This window comes from Mus caroli, unplaced genomic scaffold (assembly GCF_978045245.1).
Source record: "Mus caroli unplaced genomic scaffold, Mus_caroli_1 scaffold_10, whole genome shotgun sequence".
NCBI lineage: Eukaryota > Metazoa > Chordata > Mammalia > Rodentia > Muridae > Mus > Mus caroli.
Genome location: NW_028227265.1, coordinates 90,482,428 through 90,500,624, shown reverse-complemented (window position 1 = coordinate 90,500,624; position 18,197 = coordinate 90,482,428). Strand labels below are relative to the sequence as shown.

At 37.4% G+C, this 18,197-nt stretch overlaps 1 protein-coding gene across 2 annotated transcripts in view; it reads right to left on the bottom strand.

Moving 5' to 3' along the window:
- Msr1 (macrophage scavenger receptor 1) overlaps positions 1-13,140 on the bottom strand; it is a 73,617-nt gene extending 60,477 nt beyond the window's left edge. For both annotated transcript variants that reach the window (XM_021170308.3, XM_029480987.2), the window contains exons 1-3: positions 13,000-13,140; positions 6,003-6,108; positions 4,378-4,491 (exon numbers count right to left, since the gene is read on the bottom strand). In XM_021170308.3, coding sequence (XP_021025967.2) covers positions 4,378-4,491; positions 6,003-6,108; positions 13,000-13,098 — 319 coding nt within the window. In that variant the 5' untranslated portion in view covers positions 13,099-13,140. The remainder of the gene's footprint in view (positions 1-4,377; positions 4,492-6,002; positions 6,109-12,999) is intronic.
- Between the last annotated feature and the right edge of the window lie 5,057 nt (positions 13,141-18,197).

Here is an 18,197-nt window from a genome sequence, read left to right as displayed (position 1 = left end):
TTCTTCCTCACTTGCTCTTCACCATGATGGTCATGGACTCTGATCCACCAATGGACATATAAAAGTGAACAGCATAAGGTCCACAAGACCTAGATCTTGCACAGGAGCTATTCGCAACTAACAAAGCTGGGAATAGGAGAGGTGATCTTTCCCAGGGAAGAACACACAAACTGCTTCTTTAATGTCAAAAAACAATGCTGAAAAGATACATACAAATAAGATGATACAGATTGAGCTGGCACTATTGCTATTATATGCATAAATTAAATGCATGCATATAACATGCACGATATATGTGTATATATGTACATATATACATATAATATGTATATATACATAAGCACATATATATTACAGATATATGTAATAACAATAGTAAAAACAAGGCCATTAATTTGAAAGAGAGTAGGGAGTATATGTAAGAGGGTTTGGAGGAAGGAAACAGAAGGGAAAATGCTGTCACATGTAAAATTATATTATAATCTCAAAAGTAAATTTAAAAAGAATATTAGAGTCTATATTTTTAAAAGTTCACATTTTTTCATCTTTTCCTGGAGAGATGGCATTCTGTAATGTCTTTATTTTATACTGAAAGAAGGCAAACTTTTATGTCCTATGCAAATACCTGGGGACCTAGTGATATTTGATTCTACACATCATGTTCACTCTTTCATGTAGTAATACCTTTGCCCATTCAAAATTTATATTATTTTGAGAAAAGATACTTTGTATTTCAGTAATAATTTATACACATCAGCTCTATAACATACCTTCTCATCCTGGTCCAGTCTTATGATGCTATTTTCTGTCGGGAATACTTCATATTCTTTGAGGAAGGTATCATATAATGCATGCCACAAGAATAGTAAAACAAGTTTTCACATACTAGCTACTTTAAGTTGAAAGCTTTATGTTCATTTTATTTCAGCTACCAATTCATATGTCGTGTCATAACTTTCTGCAGTCTACATTTGTAATTGTTTGATATCATGTCTCTATATGCAATACACTTTAGCTCTCTTTGAAAGACATTGTGATCTGACACTAAGAGTTATAAATGCATCAACAACTACCTCTTCTGAGTACATAATAGTCACAATGAGCTCTGCTTAAAATTCTGGTGAATTTGAAACAAGTATTAGTTTATAAGATTGGAACACTCTATTTGCTATCTGTCTTAAGAGGTACCTATTATAATTTTAGGAAACAGAAAACAACAGATCAATTTCTGGCAATTCCAGAGCAAATGTTTGGCTTGGTAATATTTTGTTATAGCCCAAGAACTTTAAACTTGATTACAAGCCTGGATTCTATTCATGCTTCTATTTTGCTTGATCCTGACCCATCAAAGTCCTTGATGTAGGATCTGTAGACTGTGGTTTGCATAAAAGAGATGAAATGTACCCAAATTCTAACTGGTGTATATTTGTTGACACCATGTAAGGTCACATCATTCAAGTATGTATTTCACACTGTAGATAAGTCTGTAAATATGGACAACATGTACACAACCTTGTTTATGGGGAAATGAGGAATCTATGCTGTTAGAAACGTCTACTCTGTTTATTCAATCACTGTAATTTGTTCACTGCTTGCTTTGGTTGCAATGCTTGGATTTTTGTTTTAGTTGTTTTTAATGGCTAAAACGGGAGCTTTCTAAAAGAAATATTTTCTTGGTTGACATTATGAAAATTCTATTTCCATGGATTTTTTTTCTGGACAATCATGTTTTATTATCATAACCAAATTACACTGAGAGACAGTACACAAGAGAGGTTAAGATGCAAAAGTCATAGATAGAAACGCATGCTCCATTACCAAGGAGTTTCAGTCTTTTGGTGTGGATAATGAAGATAATTATAGTGTCTGCTGAAAGGGTAATTGTAAAGACGTATTAAGAGAATATGCCGAAAGTTTATAGCCTGGTACTCAGGCATGGTAAATGATGCAAAATGATAAAACAATAGCTGCTTTTACAATTGTTGTTAATTTCCTTAGCTTTTCTCCCTGAGTAGAATTTTAATGTGTTTTGAGATACTCTCTCAAGTTTCCCTTAACAATGGAACTTTGGTTTTACATTTAGGAGCATTTTCTTAGGTGGATTAATATGCATATTCATATGAAATTTTCCTAAGCCTTTCTCTTGATGAGCATATAGCAAAATGTAGTGTGTGTGTGGGAGGGGGGAAGTATAGAGAAAAAAAAAGAATGGCAAGATCAGGGAAGTAGAATATCCATTAAAATCCAACAGGTCTCTTTGGGGTTAGTAGCTCAGTTGATAGAATAGTTTGCTAGCATTCAGGTTTTCCTGAGTTCAATTTTAGCTCCATGTAAACTGAATCTGTTGATGCCCTAACCTCAGCACTCAGAGGTAGGGGCAGGACAACTAGCTATTCAAAGTCATTCTTAGCTACAATTAGAAGCCAGCCTGGGTAAAGGGATAAAACATATCCATAACCACAACAACAACAATAATTCCTCCCAAAACAAACAAAAAAGCAAAACAGGCAAGCAAACAAACAAAAAGCATTCATATGAAACCGTCATCTCAGTTTAAGCCAACTTCGTAGAGAAATATTTTTCTGGAAACATCGCCTAGAACCCAAGTAGCATACCATACTTTTAAGTTTTTTAACAGCTATTGCTGTGTTGCAGTTGATATATGTTTTAAATTACAGCAGGTGAGACACATCGACTAGAGACAGTCATGATGTGGTGATATTCCTGTCTGATTTTCACACTTGGCATGAAAAGCTTTCCGCAAATCAGGCATGTTTTGTTTTCGGATAGGCATGGTTAGTGTAAATTAATGTATTTGTTTTCACACTGACAAGTACTTCAAAAGCAGAGGGTTATTTTCTCCACCTGCTTTGGAAGGTTCTGGAGACATGCTAAAGAGCCATGGTTAAGTTCATTCGCTTTTAGGGGAAGTTTTTACTATATACTAACTGGAATTTCAGGAGCATTGTTGCTCATCACTAGAAGGATACAAAACTGAGGAGTAAAATTTTGAAATAGTCTGAATTTTACCAGCACTTTCTTTAAAACAAAACAAAACAAAAAGAGATTAGAGAAACTTTAATATGAAAATCCAATTACATTTACATGTAACAGCAATGAACAACTGCAGTATAAAATTCAAATGCATTAGCATTTGCAAAAACAAGAGGAGAGTCTAACCTCAGTCATGTCTAAGAGTACATGTAAAATATATATGTAAAACTTTGAAAGAAGTTAACAACATCCTAACTAAACAAAAATGCATCCTATGCATAATTTTATGTTTGCTTAACATTACAGATATGCATAGACACACACACACACAGAGAGAGAGAGAGAGAGAGAGAGACAAACAGAGACAGAGAGAGAGAGAGACAGAGACAGAGAAAATTTAAATAAAATTTTGTCACTTGGGATAATATTCCCTCCTGCTCATGATGCCTAGTGCTATAAACCTAGACGAGAGAACATATTACTGCCATTTCACTACAGTAATTTTCTAACTGCATCCTAAATACTTATTATCTTTGACCACCAGTAAGTGTAACTCTCACATCTCGTCAGAGAAGATTCCCCTTCCTCCCCTGGATTGAGATTATTGCAGAAATCCAAAAACCGGCCAAAATCTAGAGAACAAAGGACTGTGGTATACCTATTCCAAATTATACACTGACAACACAAGCTGTACATCTAAGACTCAGTGAACATCATAGACAAGGGGGACAGAAAGACTGTAATAGTCAAAGGACCAGGGTATCTACTGAGAGATGGTGTCTTCTGTGTATGCCTGGGATCTGAATTAATGAAATGCCAACAATGTGATCAATGAAAAAAGACTTGAAAATGATAACACTGATTGCCATTTCAGTATAGATGGAATAAATCTCACAAGGCCCTACCCCTGGATCAAGAGCTAGGTATAGGCAGTTAATGGTTTCTGGTAAAGAATCAATCATCTACAGGGATGGGTTTCCTGATGTGTTATCCAGTATCAAGAGGTCAAACCTAAATGCACATTCATTCAAGCAACACATAATAAACCCAGAGACTGTTTACAAATTGATATACATAATGATTTTTTGAGAAAAATAGAGGGACAATGGAGGAGTTGGGGAGAAAGGAAAGGAGCAGAGAGACAGACATAAACCTAGCCCATTTTCTTTATGTGAAAAATTTTATTTTACTCCCTTACATTCTGTTTGAAAAAAATTTTAAAGTTTCTACTTAACATTATAGAATCTGTTTCCATTGAATTGTTGAAATTGAGGAGAGTTTCACATATCAAGTTTCTCTATGGATCTACCGTATAGCAGCTGCTATAGCTCTGGTTTTACAATAAGCAGATGAATGCAGTTCCAAAAGTCTCGGATACAGTACCTGTCACTATTCCAACAACAGGTATTAGTACTGCAAACACAAGGAGGTAGAGAGCAATGAGGGCAGCCTTGAAGGACTTCAACTTCTCCTGAAGGGAGGGGCCATTTTTAGTGCCTAAAACAAAGCAAAAGAAAATGGAACAAATCCCAGACTATTATTAAAAACTTTGATTTGAATCTTTGTAATTGGTGCTAGAGATAAGATTCAGTGGATGAAGTGCTTGTCACACAAGTAAGAGAACTTAATTATATATGATTTTATGTTTGTATAACTCAGATGATTTGAATGTAACACACAATTATTTTAGTGGGAAAATGACTTACATATCTTATGGATATAACTGTACTTATCTCTTTGGTATGCACTTACATAGAATGTGTATTTCTATAATGGGATATTGACTGCAGTGGAACTATACAACACGGATATATATATATATATATATATATATATATATATATACATGCATATATACACACACACAGACACACATTGTGTGGGCATGTGGGTTCCTGTGTAAGTTCATGGTCAGTGCTTGGACGTCTTCTTCCATAGCTTTTTACTCCTCACTTTTTATACAGGATCTCTCAGAGAAAATTAAAACAACCTATAATACACACAAGCTGTAATTGTGTCTATTATTAGGAGAGTAAATGTGAGGTCTGTTTGTGTACCACATGCGTATCCAGAGCATGTGGAGGTCAGGGGTCAGATCACCTGGAACTGGAGTCACAGATGGTTATGAGTTGACATGTGCATGCTGGGAACCAAACCCAGGTCTTCCAAAAGAGCAAGTTTCCTTGACACTGTCCCTTTGCACTTCATTTTTGTGACAAGTTCTCTCACTGGACTCAGGAATCCCAGATTCAGTTACACTGACTGCCCAGCAATCCCCTGGGATCTTCCTGTACCTTATTTCCCAAAACTGGAATTATGCATATAAACTGTCACATCTGAGTTTTATCTAAGGGCTGGGATTTGAACTCACATTCGCAAACTCATGTGTGATCTTTGAAGATTTTGCATGCTGTTTCTTCCATCTGAAATGTCTAACTCTTCCCTCTCCACCCATTTTCTCAGGTATGGGCATCAAGGGTTAGTAGACTGTCCTGTCAACTTAAAATGCTTAGATGCTACTTAACGTAGTTCCTCTGTATAATAATCTCATTCATCTGCTGCAAGCAGGATGTTTATCTCTCAAAAAGATATGAAGAAGTGCTGACCCTTGATAATTATAAAGGTGATTTTAATTGGAACCAGGGACAGTGAAGATTAGTTGAGTGTAAATTATGTGTTGTGGTGTGAGGCTGATTCTGATATAAGAGTTGTATCCTTATAACAAGAGAAAAGAGGATATGATCACACAGGAAAACAACCAATCCCCTTGAAGCAGGAAGCAGAGGGGGCAGTGATGCAGATAAACGCCAGGGCTACCACAAATTGTCAGAAATCCCTGGAAGCTGGGAATAGACATGGCCTTTAAATGACCTGTCACCCTTTGGATACTTTGATTTAAGACTTCTGGGACAGAGAGCTGTGAGGAGACAGGCAGACAGATAGACAAATCTCTACTGAATTAAGCCACCCAAACGACTACCTGTGTCACCCTGTCATTTTCCACTTACTGTGAGGAAGGAATGTTGTCATTGAATGTGCGTCAAATTTCACGGATTCTGAATTGCAGTCAGCATCCTCTGGTTCATGAAGGCAGAGCCTCTGATTCTCTATCATCTGTCAAACACATTTAGAATACAAGAGTGCCATATAAAATTGCTCAGGCTGGTTTTCATGGCGTTACAAGTTAATATTTATAATTAAGATCCAATTTTAGCAAGCAAAAATGTCTAATTAAATACACACATCATATAGACCACTATATGAATCTTTCTCATGACTTTCTATTTAAATTTTTTAAAAAATCAGATTTATGGGACCAGGGAGAAAGATTCCAATGAGATGCCTGTTACTCAAGCATGAATACCTGAATCTGGATGCCAAGCACTCCCTGAGAAGCTATAAGCAGTGTAGCTCTGATGCTTGGAAATAAGAGACAGGAGAATTCCCAGCACAGCTCTGACCAGTCAGTGCAGGCAACTAATGTGAGTCTAGCGCACAATGATCGATCCAGTCTCAAAGAATATGGAGCAAAGCAAAGCAATAGAAGAAAATACACAGCACTGATTCTGTGTCTCCATCCACAACTAAACATCTGCTCAGTTGCAACTCCTCCAGACACACACACTCACATGCACACAGACATGCACTCAGACATACACTGCAAAGCCATGAAAAATAGATTTAAAAGGGCGAATCCTTGAGGATTCATTGCTGTGTTGTTCTCTGTACAGAGGCGCCTGTGTTTACAGATGTGTGGCCTTTGCACATGAAGAGGAAGACTCTTACTTTTCTAATGAAAAAAAAATTTACCCAAGTGACAAAATCAACTAGCTGGAGAGAAAACATGACTTCCCTTAGAACAAATAGTTATACATGTTTGGAACAAATATTTCCGGTGAGTTTCTGGGCTGAATTTATTGAACATAGCTTAACGAGCCAGACTTCCTTGCCAAGGCATCTCTTTATCAGTTTAGAAAGACATGGTCAAGTCACTAGATTTAGACACACAGGCAAAAGTAAAATTTCTTTTTGATTGTTGTTGCTTTTACTTCGTTAATTAATTTATTCTTCTTTCTTGTATTACATTGCTTCTCTCCTTCCAGTACCTGCCACCTACACTCCCCACCCCTCACCCAGATCAATTCCTCCTTTCTCTTCTGCAAAGATCAGGCATCTCAGGGATATCAATTGAACACAGGATAGTAATTACAACGAGACTAAACTCCCTTCACACGGAGGCTGAATGAAGCAACTCAGTAGGAGGAAATGGTCTGTAAACCAGACAAAAGTTACTGTTCTTTCCTTCCCTTCCATCATGCCTCCCGAGTACTGGGATTAAAGGTGTGTGCCACCACTGCCCAGCTGCTGCTGCTGCTTCTTCTTCTTCTTCTTCTTCTTCTTCTTCTTCTTCTTCTTCTTCTTCTTCTTCTTCTTCTTCTTCTTCTTCTTCTTCTTCTTCTTCTCCTTAGATCCTTAGATATTTTCTTTATTTACATTTCAAATGTTATCACCTTTCCTGGTTTCCCCTCCAAAAACCCCCTATCCCTTTCCTTCTCCGCCTGCTCCCCAACCCACCCACTCCTGCTTCCTGGCCCTGGCATTCCCCTACATTGGGGCATAGAACCTTCACTGGACCAAGGGCCTCTCTTCCCATTGATGACCAACTAGGCCATCCTCTGCTACATATGCAGCTAGAGCCATGAGTTTTATTTGGTTGGTGGTTTAGTCCCAGGGAGCTCTGTGGGTACTGGTTAGTTCATGTTATTGTTCTTCCTATGGGGCTGCAAACCCCTTCAGCTCCTTGGGTACTTTCTCTAGCTCCTTCTGTTTATTTGTGATTCAGAATCTAAGGAAGTTTGGCTTTATTTCCAGTCTTTTGGTGGCATCTTTGACTCTGAATGAACATATCAGGCCCCACAAGAACTTAGTGTTTCAATTGGTCATATACATACACATGTATTATATATGCATGCACACACAGCCACAGCACCCCCATGTGTGTTTATATAGATGTGTGTGTGTGTGTGTGTGTGTGTGTGCTGCTATGACTTGAAACTGCATATATCCCCAAAGACTTCCCTTGGCACTGTGAAACAGGCTTATCTTTGTGCTTCCATCGCCTGAGCTTCCTGCATAACCAAATGAGTGTTTCCTATCTTTGCCTCAGCCTTTCTGGAGGTCAGAACACTAATATAAGGATGTTTGAGCCTGGATGGAGTATTTTGGCTAAAACTGTGAATTCATTTTCCTCTTTTTATATATTTTCTGTTTCATCCTTTTGGTCCCAGAGCCAGGCTTGCTCTTTAGAGCTTAGGAACGTGGACAGATGCCTCTGCCTAGTCCCCCTCTGCATTCTTTTGCATTTGGTCATTCTCAACTGGCCTAATGCCACTTCCAGGGACACTTTACTAGATTTTGCCCGGGATGATTTTTTTTGGGGGGGAGGGGAGGGCAAGGGGGTGATTTAGTTTGGGGGATGTTTATCTAGCCCAGTGTTCACCCTCTAGATTTCCATAATAGCTCATAAATCACTGCATCTCTGGTTTCCTTTCAGTGATATTCTCAACCACTAAAATGTCCATGCCCTGATAAACCAAAGTAGAATTACAGTACAGCGCAGCTCACTCCGGGAAACAATAAGTGTGCTGGGCTTAAATAAAGACATGGCTAAGGGGCTACTGACAGAAATAGGGCTGACCTCAGTGCAGGCCCTGCTGAAGTCTTCAGCCAGCATGATGATGGCTTCCTGTGTTTGCACAGGTGAACTTTCCTTCTCGTACTGTGTGCTTTACCCATCCCCACCCCTTACCCCTGAGTTCCTGAAGCCATGAGCAATTCGTACACAATATACAAATGGGTGGAAGGACTGGCCAGATACTCTGATAAGTGTTGCTCTCACAAGTGCAGCCACCTTGTAACAGTTCCGACTCCCATCCTGGTGTTTTTCCAAGCAAAGTGTTCTCTCACTGACAACCACTGTTCTGTGTGCATTATGAATGTGTTTGCTGAATGTAGATGTAGAGTTTTTTGGGCAACAAAAACACTGTGGGCATCATCTGCATTCAGCAATAGGACTGCTGGGATGCCTTTTATAAACATTCAAATTCATAACCAAAAATCTTCAGGAGCTACAGAAGCAACAAAGATTTGTCACATGTTGAGCGATTTCTCTCAGTTTACTGCCTATAGTTTTTAAGGTGTGTGTGTGTGTGTGTGTGTGTGTGTGTGTGTCTGACTGTGTGTGAGAGAGGGGGAGAAGGAGGGAAAGGAGGGAGGGAGGGAAGGGAGGGAAGGGAGGGAAGGGAGGGAGAGAGGGAGAAAGGGAGGAAAACTAGTATATAGAGAAAGTTTTATCAGGAAAACAAACCTGAGAAACATAAACCCGAGAACAAGCTGGATTACTGGTGGAGTAAAGAATGATCCAGCACTCCAGGACACAGACAAACCTTTGGCTATTTTCTGATGGATTTTGATTTTGTTTTGGGACAATGCATCACTAAGTGAGCCAGTCTGGCCTTGGCATGCAATCTTCCTCCCACAGACTCCTATATGACCACAGGTGTACTAATGTGCTGTGCCCCATGCCTTGACTGTGAATGTGTCAGGGCTCAGCTCTGGCCCAGATCTGGCCCTGTAGTCTCTGCCCACTCACTCCCATGATGATCTCAGTGCCTTAGTATCAAGCACAAGGCTCTGAGTTTGATCCCCAGAGCCATCAAACAAAAAACACAACAAAAATTAACGTGAAAAAATTATATAGATGGAAATGACCACATATTTTTAAGGATGACTATATTTCATAGATCTAGAAAGTTCATAGAAAGAAAGTTCATATTTCACATATATAGAATTAAAAAAAAAAGAGCTTGTTACACACTGGAAAATGCTTCTCTCAGACTTGCATGAACTTAGGTACCTGGACCAAAATAGATATCATTAGTGCATTCCTTTTTGCCTCAAATAATTTTATTATTAAATGTATCAGATTATTTCAGTTTTTATCTGATTCTTTTTTTTTTTTTTTTGAAATGTAAGAATACATACAGAGGCGAATCTTTGTTAGTAGTCTGGGAACAGTTTTACAGCATTTTTCTGTGACCTTAAATGTGATTTCCAAGTTAAGAGCCAAATAATTTCACACAAAGTGACTTTTCCCAGCACACGCCTTTATCCTGATAAAGGATTGTGAAATCCTTTGAGCTTGTATAATCTATCAACAGTATGTTCTCATGAGAATCGAAATGCATCTCTGCCACATAAGCTTTTTATGAAGGGTCAAAAGTTCCTGGAAGCAGCAACAGGAAAGCCATATGAAGGAACTCAGAGGTTAACACTAACCACAGTCTTCATTTTCGGGCATGTTATCATTAAAACAATGTAGTGACATGGAAGCTGGGATAAAATTCAACTTCTACCATCCGGTCACTTTAATACAAAAAAGCCCATCATTCCTCACAGGACATTTAAGTCTTTGTTCACAGGTCTCCTTTTACCCCATGGGTGTTGTGATATGCATGTTGATTGGTGTGACACATTTTGCTTAAAAATCCTGTTTTTTTTCCTTTGAATGGTCTTTCCAAATTTGAAAGTAATGAACTATATGATATTTAATCAAACATGAGTAACCCATTTCTATAACCATTGTTTTGTTTTGTTTTTTATGACCACCCCCTTTCTGGAGCTCACAATTTTACTTACATAAATAACGATGTCATAGGTACGGTGGTTGGTTAGACTTATCCTTTTGATATTCTTCTGTTTGATTTTGCACCAGTGTTGAAGTACTACACTAAGTGAAAACTATTTTAAATGTCTTAGTATCTACTGTTATTTAGAAAGAGGATATAATACACATTACATTTGAATAATGTATGAGTGTGAAAATTTTAAAATGAGTGAGATTCATCATCACAGAATTATTTAGATATTAACAAAAATTGTGATAATTTAAGACACCTTTGTTTTCCTGTTTATGATTAGTGTGGAAGAGATATTTTCATGCAATTATTCGTTATTTACTGTACCTCTTGGCTATTGCCTGTTCATATCCATTGCTTGGACATTCTAGGGAAGTTTTTTGTATACCCATGTGTAACTAAGGAATTTATGTGTGTCTAGCATCTACTAACCATTTGAGATTTTTTTTTATCGTTGTCAGAATACTAGCATTGGACTTAGAGATAATTCTCTGCTCAGTAAAGGTGCTGCAAGAAAACTACACCCGTAGCACTCTCTTACTTTTCATTTTGAGACAAGACCTGACTGAAATTGTCCAGACTGGACTTGAACTTACTCTCTAGCCTAGGAACATCTTCATCTTGTTGTCTGACGACCTTGGCATTCCAAGCAGGTGGACAAGAGGCCTGTGACCATGTGCCTGGCTATTTGTCTGCTCATATTTCTGCATATCATTTCTTCTAAGATAAATGTATACTTATAATTGTCATGATCTTTTTACAGTCATTTTTTTCTTAACAGTGAGGTAAATTCTCCAATGTAACATTTCTTATTCTTTTAAATTAAAACCCTGCTATTAATATAGGTAGCTGATAATTTATATCACCTTTAAAGTTAGTGTATTTGTGCATGCAATGATAAAAATTAATGTATAAAGACTCCTGTTGAAGACTGTTTATGCCTTATAGTAGTGACAATTGTCCTTGCTAGTAAAATATAAAAAGTACTAATGTTTGAGTCGAAAACCAAACATGTCAACAAAAAATATGATCAAAATATATGCCATAAAATTCTCAAAAATAAAAACAGAAAAAAAATAAAAAATTAACAAACTGTTCCTAAGTGGAAAGATGAACTTATCATTCTTCTAGCTAAATGACTTTAAGAAAGCAGGAATTATTTTTAAAGCTTTGAACAATTTTTTATATATGTAAAATGTGAATATACAATCAATGTAAAGGGATACTTGAAGACTGAAGTGATTTTTAAGCTTGCCTACTACAGAGCTGGCAATAAACTGCATCAGCATTTTTTATGATTCTGTATTACTTTATGAGTTTTGCTTATTTTAGCTTCAAGGCAGTTCTGTGAACTCTATAGACAGATTCTCTCATCTTGCATTTAGGAAACTAAGACATAAATGGCTTAGGTATTTACTCAGTGTTATACAGCTGGAAGTGAGGACCATCAGGTTTGAAAGCAGACAGTGTACTCATATACTGTGAGCTCCCTGCCGCTGCCCCAAACATTCATCATTTCAGCTCTGTCACTTTTCTGCCACAGTTCCACATGGCCAGTGATAACACCAGCCCAATTTTATGCTGTGCAAGTCATACCCACCCATCCAAATCACCCTAAATTGTAACATTCCACCAACACTTTTAGCTTTAAAGCAATAACTCCTCCCATTCACATAGTAGTTACAAAAACCAATTTTATTCTATGGAAGAAGCACAAATTATATTAGTTCTGCTTGGGCATATGCTTTAAATTGAGAACTTCTTACAAAATTAACTGTATTTTTTTCTTTGTATCTCTTCCTCATATGTAATTCAAACTGTTGCAGCAGAAGAGACTCAGCTGGCATTCACTCTCTAAGCAAAGAAATATTAATACAGCAATCAGGTTAAAGCCAGAAATTTCACAAGAAGAAAATGGCAAGGAAACACACTAAGCTATTAAAAATACTTTAAACAAAGCCAGCATTTTAACAAAACACACATAGTTATGTGACAAAGTTTGTTTGCTAATCTGCCTACAAATTAGTTTGTTTTGTGCATATATATTATATTTTTATTGAAGACAATGTCAAGAATTTTAACTACCAGTTTACCTGTTAAGCAACAAACATAAACTACTAGTGGTAGAATAAGAGTTTACTAGAAATTATGGATCAGATACTCTGTCTGTCTGTCTGTTGTGCTGTCTCTCTCTCTCTCTCACACACACACACACACACACACACACACACACACTCATACACACTTGTACAAGAGTAGACTCACTTTCAACATAAGTAATTTAAATAAGAAATAAATTAAACTATACCTCTTTTGTCATTGCTGGTAAAGAAGACAGCACTGATTTATCCACTTCCCTCTCTTTACAATTGAAACCTAAAATCTTTATCACATAGTATTTCAGCATCTAGCCCACAAGGAAAGGAAATGACACAGTTGTGTGTTGAAAACCTTTCTCTGAATTGTACTTCAATAGCCTTCTCTTCAATGCACAAGTTAGCAAAATCTAAATTTGTCAGATAACTCATTCCCTTTCCTTAAAGGACATTGTAAAACGAAAAGGAGAAGTTAAATGTCAAAAAGGAGCAAGAATTTTGGAGCAGGATACAAAATTGACATCCCATCAGCCATCCCTGGCTAATAAGTTGTGTGTGACTTCTACAGCATTCATTATTTCACACTGTGTCTTCTTGCAGTGAAACAGTGTAGAGAAAGATACCATGTTTTGTTTTGTACCACTTTCCCCCCACCCCAGTCTTTATAGCAAAGAGCAGAACATAAGGAAAGTATACAGCATTTAACCAAGGTAAACAATGATGCTCTTGCTTACTTCAGCTCTCTCTGTGATGCTCTTAGTACAATCATTTCAGCATTTTATAGGACCATGTGGACTAAAGGAGGCTGAAGAGTCAGCTCAAAGGAAAGGAAAACCCTGTACTTTCTGACACGTGGTCAAAGGTTTGTACATTTTCCTTATCCATTCAGTTACATTCCTCCAGTTAATGTATATCCCATTTAAAAATTCAATATTGCATTATTAAGATTTACAACTAATATTTCTGAAAGAAATATGTAACATATCCCACAGGCAATTATTGGTGCTCCAAACAGAAGAAAGTTTCTCTCCTTCTCCTCCTCCTCTTCCTCCTTCTGCTTCACATTATCTCTACTCTCTGTATGATCCACTCGCCCTCCATTTTCTTTCAGAAAAAGCAGAGCTCAGAGGGATATCAACTAATCACAACATAACAAGTTACAATAAGACTAGGCACAAACCCTCAATTAAGGCTGCACAAGGCAACCCAGTAGAAGAAAAAATGGTTCCAAGAGTAGGAAAATGAGTCATAGATACCCTCCTCCCACTGTTAGGAGTCTGACAAAACAGACAATTGTACAGAACAATTTATAGGCAAAGGACCCAGTATAGACAGGCAGGCTCTGTAATTTCTACTTTAGTCTCTGTGAGCTCCTATGAGCTCTGCTTAGTTCATTCTGTGGATCATATTTTTTCTGGTGTCCTCGACTGTAACGATATTCTGCTACATTCATAGATTGGTACCTAGCAATTGTAATCAGAGGGGCTTTCTCCAGTAGCAGATGGGCGCAGATTCAGAGATCCACAACCAAACATTAGGCAATGAGAAACCCAAATTAGACAAGTTCTGAGGGGAGGTGCCTCCCCTCAGAACTTGGGGGACCCCAAGGAAAAGGAATGGGAAGAACTGTAGAATCATGTTTCTTAATAAACTGTGGCTCAAATCAGTTAGCCCAAGGCACCAACCATGGGAAGGCAATGCGTGAAAAAACACAAGAACAATACAGCATTTGAGAAACACAAGTGCCAATCTAATAGCAATACTGTTTATAATAACTGCATGGTAAACCTATCCCTAAGGTAACTAATAAAAAGCTAAAAGCGGGCAGGGGTGTAACTCAGTGGTAGAGCATTTGTGTAGCTTGTTTGTTTAGATTTACTTTTTTATTACCTATTTTCTTCATTTACATTTCAAATGTTATCCCCTTTCCTGGTTTCCTCTCTGAAAATCCCCTATAATATTTCCCCTCCCCCTGCTCCCCAACTCACCCACTCCCACTTCCTGGCCCTGGCATTCCCCTATACTGGGGCCTAGAATCTTCGCAAGACCAAGGGCCTCTCCTCCGGGTCCTGATTCAGTGCCTAGCATTACAATTTTTAAACTAAAACAAAAATGGGTAAAAGAAGCATTTAAAAGGAGCATATAATTTCTAGCTGTGAAGCTTTAAACAAAAAGTAGAATCATGAATCCATCCACACTGAACTAGCGTGATAACTGTTATACTATTTCATAACCACATGGCTTTAAGTTTCTCAAGATTTTAGAGGAAGAGGAACTGGAAACTGACATGAGATTCGTTTTCCTTTATTCTTATTTGTGAATAAATCTGAATGTAAAGCATGGGGCTTATTGTATCTGTAGTATAATAATCACATACTACCCAGGCATAGTGATGCAGGCCTGGGAACCTAGCACTCAGGAGAGTGAGGGAGGAAGATACGGAGTTTGAGATCCACAAAGCATCTAGTGAGATCTTTATATATATATAAATGTAGATAACCTGTTAATGCTACACGTTTGTAAAGTCATACTTAAGAAGTCATAAATTTTCTCCCTCCTTCTCTATCTTCTTCCTATGTGTTTCAGGTCTGCCTTTTCCCTTCTTGCTCTCTCCTCTGCCTCTACTTCCTTCTCCAGATCCCCTTCCCATGTCCCAAAGAAACTTCCTAAAGAAAAAAAAAAAAAAAACAGAAGTCACAACTTATGATGATTTTCCAATTTTTATTTTATGAGGATTTTCTAGACTAGGGTCAACTGATTTTTTAGTCTATCTGAATATATATATATATCCCAATCCTAACCACTTCCCTTCATCTTTAATCTTCATTCTCTAGTTAATCTAATTGTTGATGTAAAAACAAAATCACTTCTACCTATAAAAATATTCCCTATCCACACATTTTGTTTCCATGTAATTTGCTTATATAATCTATGATGTGTTATAGTGTATTATATTATCTGTTAGGTATTATATAATATGGTATAGAAAAGCTCCTTACCTGGAAACCAGGGAGAAAAGATTAAACTTAAAACAAAGGTTAATCAAAACCACAGAAGGAATAAGAAATATAATACTGTTTATTTTCTCAGGTCTTATCAAGAAAGTGTGGTAGGGTAATGAGATGGTTCAGAGGGTAAGGGTGTTTACCACATCTTTGAGGACCTAAGGTTGTTTCTCAGGATCCAGTTGGTAGAAGGAGAGAGCGGATTTCTTCAAGCTCTACTCTGAGTATACTGTGGAATGACATCCCAACCATTCTTTGAAAACGTAAATGTTAAAAAAAAGTATGGCTTGAAGATGCACTTAAATAAAATTTCAAGATCCTTAAACTGAGTCATTAGAGGTAGTAGGTAGTCTGTACTGATTTCAGAATGTCCCAAAAATATATTATTTCTTAGTCTTGGATCAGCATATGTACCATATAGGGGTAAAATGGAAATTTCTGGTTTCTTTGGAGATTCAGTTGTCAATTTCATGTTTTGCTGAAGCAGACACATGAGAGGATGTGTCATGATTGGAAAGAGTTTAAGTATAAGCCAACAGACAGTGAACGGCACTCTTGCATTGGTTCGTCTTGCAATGCTTTGCTGGTCTTTGCTGATCTTTGCTTATCTTTGCTTCTCATGACTTCATGGAGAGAAAAGTGCCATGTGGTATTCTGGCTGCTTCTTGCATTTCTGCAGACTCCTACAGACTAGGCATAGCCTTGGTAGTTTCTTCTGGATTGGGCTGCTGCTACTGATTGTGTGTGTGTGTGTGTGTGTGTGTGTGTGTGTGTTTATCTATTGGACTAGACTCCTGCTACTGACTTGGGTTTGGAATCACCCCAAAGAACTACATCTAAAAACGTCCACACCACCCTTTTCCAATTAACCTTTTTTCTCCCCTCCCTTTGATTGGTGGGCTAGAGGGAAGTTTGAAACACTTAAGAACCTTTATTAGAATAAATTTTGAAAAATCTAAGCCTACAGAGGGGTGTGTATATTCTTCATCAGAAGTATTACATAAAAAAATAAATCAGAAACGTGGGCATACATCAGGCCATTTGGGTGCTCACCTATTATCAGCGCTATGAGTCATGGGTCTAGTCACTATATCTCTTCTGCCTTTAAACATGTTTTGACAGTGAAGGCTGCATCAGATTAGCCTATTATCCAGTAAAAAATCATAATCAATTAGGGAAATAGGTTTGCAAAACTGAATTGAACACCTCAGGGTTCATCATTGTACTACAGGCATCCTGAACTTAGCAGAAGACCAATTTTTTTTCTCTAAGGTTGCATGTATGTCTAAAGTTGCAACTAGTCATTAGTCATAAGAGATATAACCTGAAAGATCTGTAGAGATGGCTTTGCAGTTATGAAGACACTCCGCTTGTCCAGATGATACAAGCTTAATTCCTAGCACTTACATCACTTGCCACAGAATAACATGAAATTCCAGCTCCCAGGATCTGATGATTTCTTCTGTTGTCCAGAGATATTGCACCTACATGCACGAACCTGAATAATACACCCTAATACAGAATTAAAAATAATAAAATAAAATATTTTAAGTTATGACATATATATATGATTTTTAGTTTATATTTGTGGATTCTGAAATCTAACAAATGGGTTCTGACTTAATACAGATTTTAAAAATGCTGAAATGGGCATATACTTCTAACTGAATACTATAACTCTACAGAATTGTCAAAACAATAAAAACATAGGCATGTCTAGAGAACATTCAAAGTTGTGGGACTATAACAGATACATAGAAATTAAAAAAAAAATTGATTCCTCACTTGAACTCCAAATTCCACATTTTGTATTTGCCTCCTTTAGACATTGTACTATCAACCTTTACAATGCTCTGTTTCAGATCACAAAAGAAACCTAAACCTGAATTCACATTGGATTCTAGGACCCAATATGAATCCATAACTACATTCGTGACAAAGAAAGAAAACAATCTTGAGTTATTGTGTCACAGGACAGACCACCCATCAAATGCAGACAAATATCTACAAAGGCAAATGTCAAAGCCGAGCTCTCTAGCAGGTAGGAATAATCATCTCAGGGAAATCGGAGAGCTCTCTTGAGGCACCATTGTCATTCAAGAGCCGACTTACTGATGAAGAGCTGAAATGGTGATGATCTAGGCCACACATTTACCACGACTCCTTAATAGATGCTTCTTAACACTTAACCTTAATTTCTTTTATGTTTTCATCTAAAGCTAATGGTAGTTCTCCAATGACAAATTTGAGATCACTAATCCTTTTGGTTTTGCCTATTGGGCCTCATTGGGTGCTTATCTTCTCTGATTGAGACTAATATTTGTGTCCTCAGTTGGCAGATTATAAGAATGGTGTCTTGGTTAATCTTCACTGTAGGTCTACAAATTCCTTTGAGTATGTCTCTG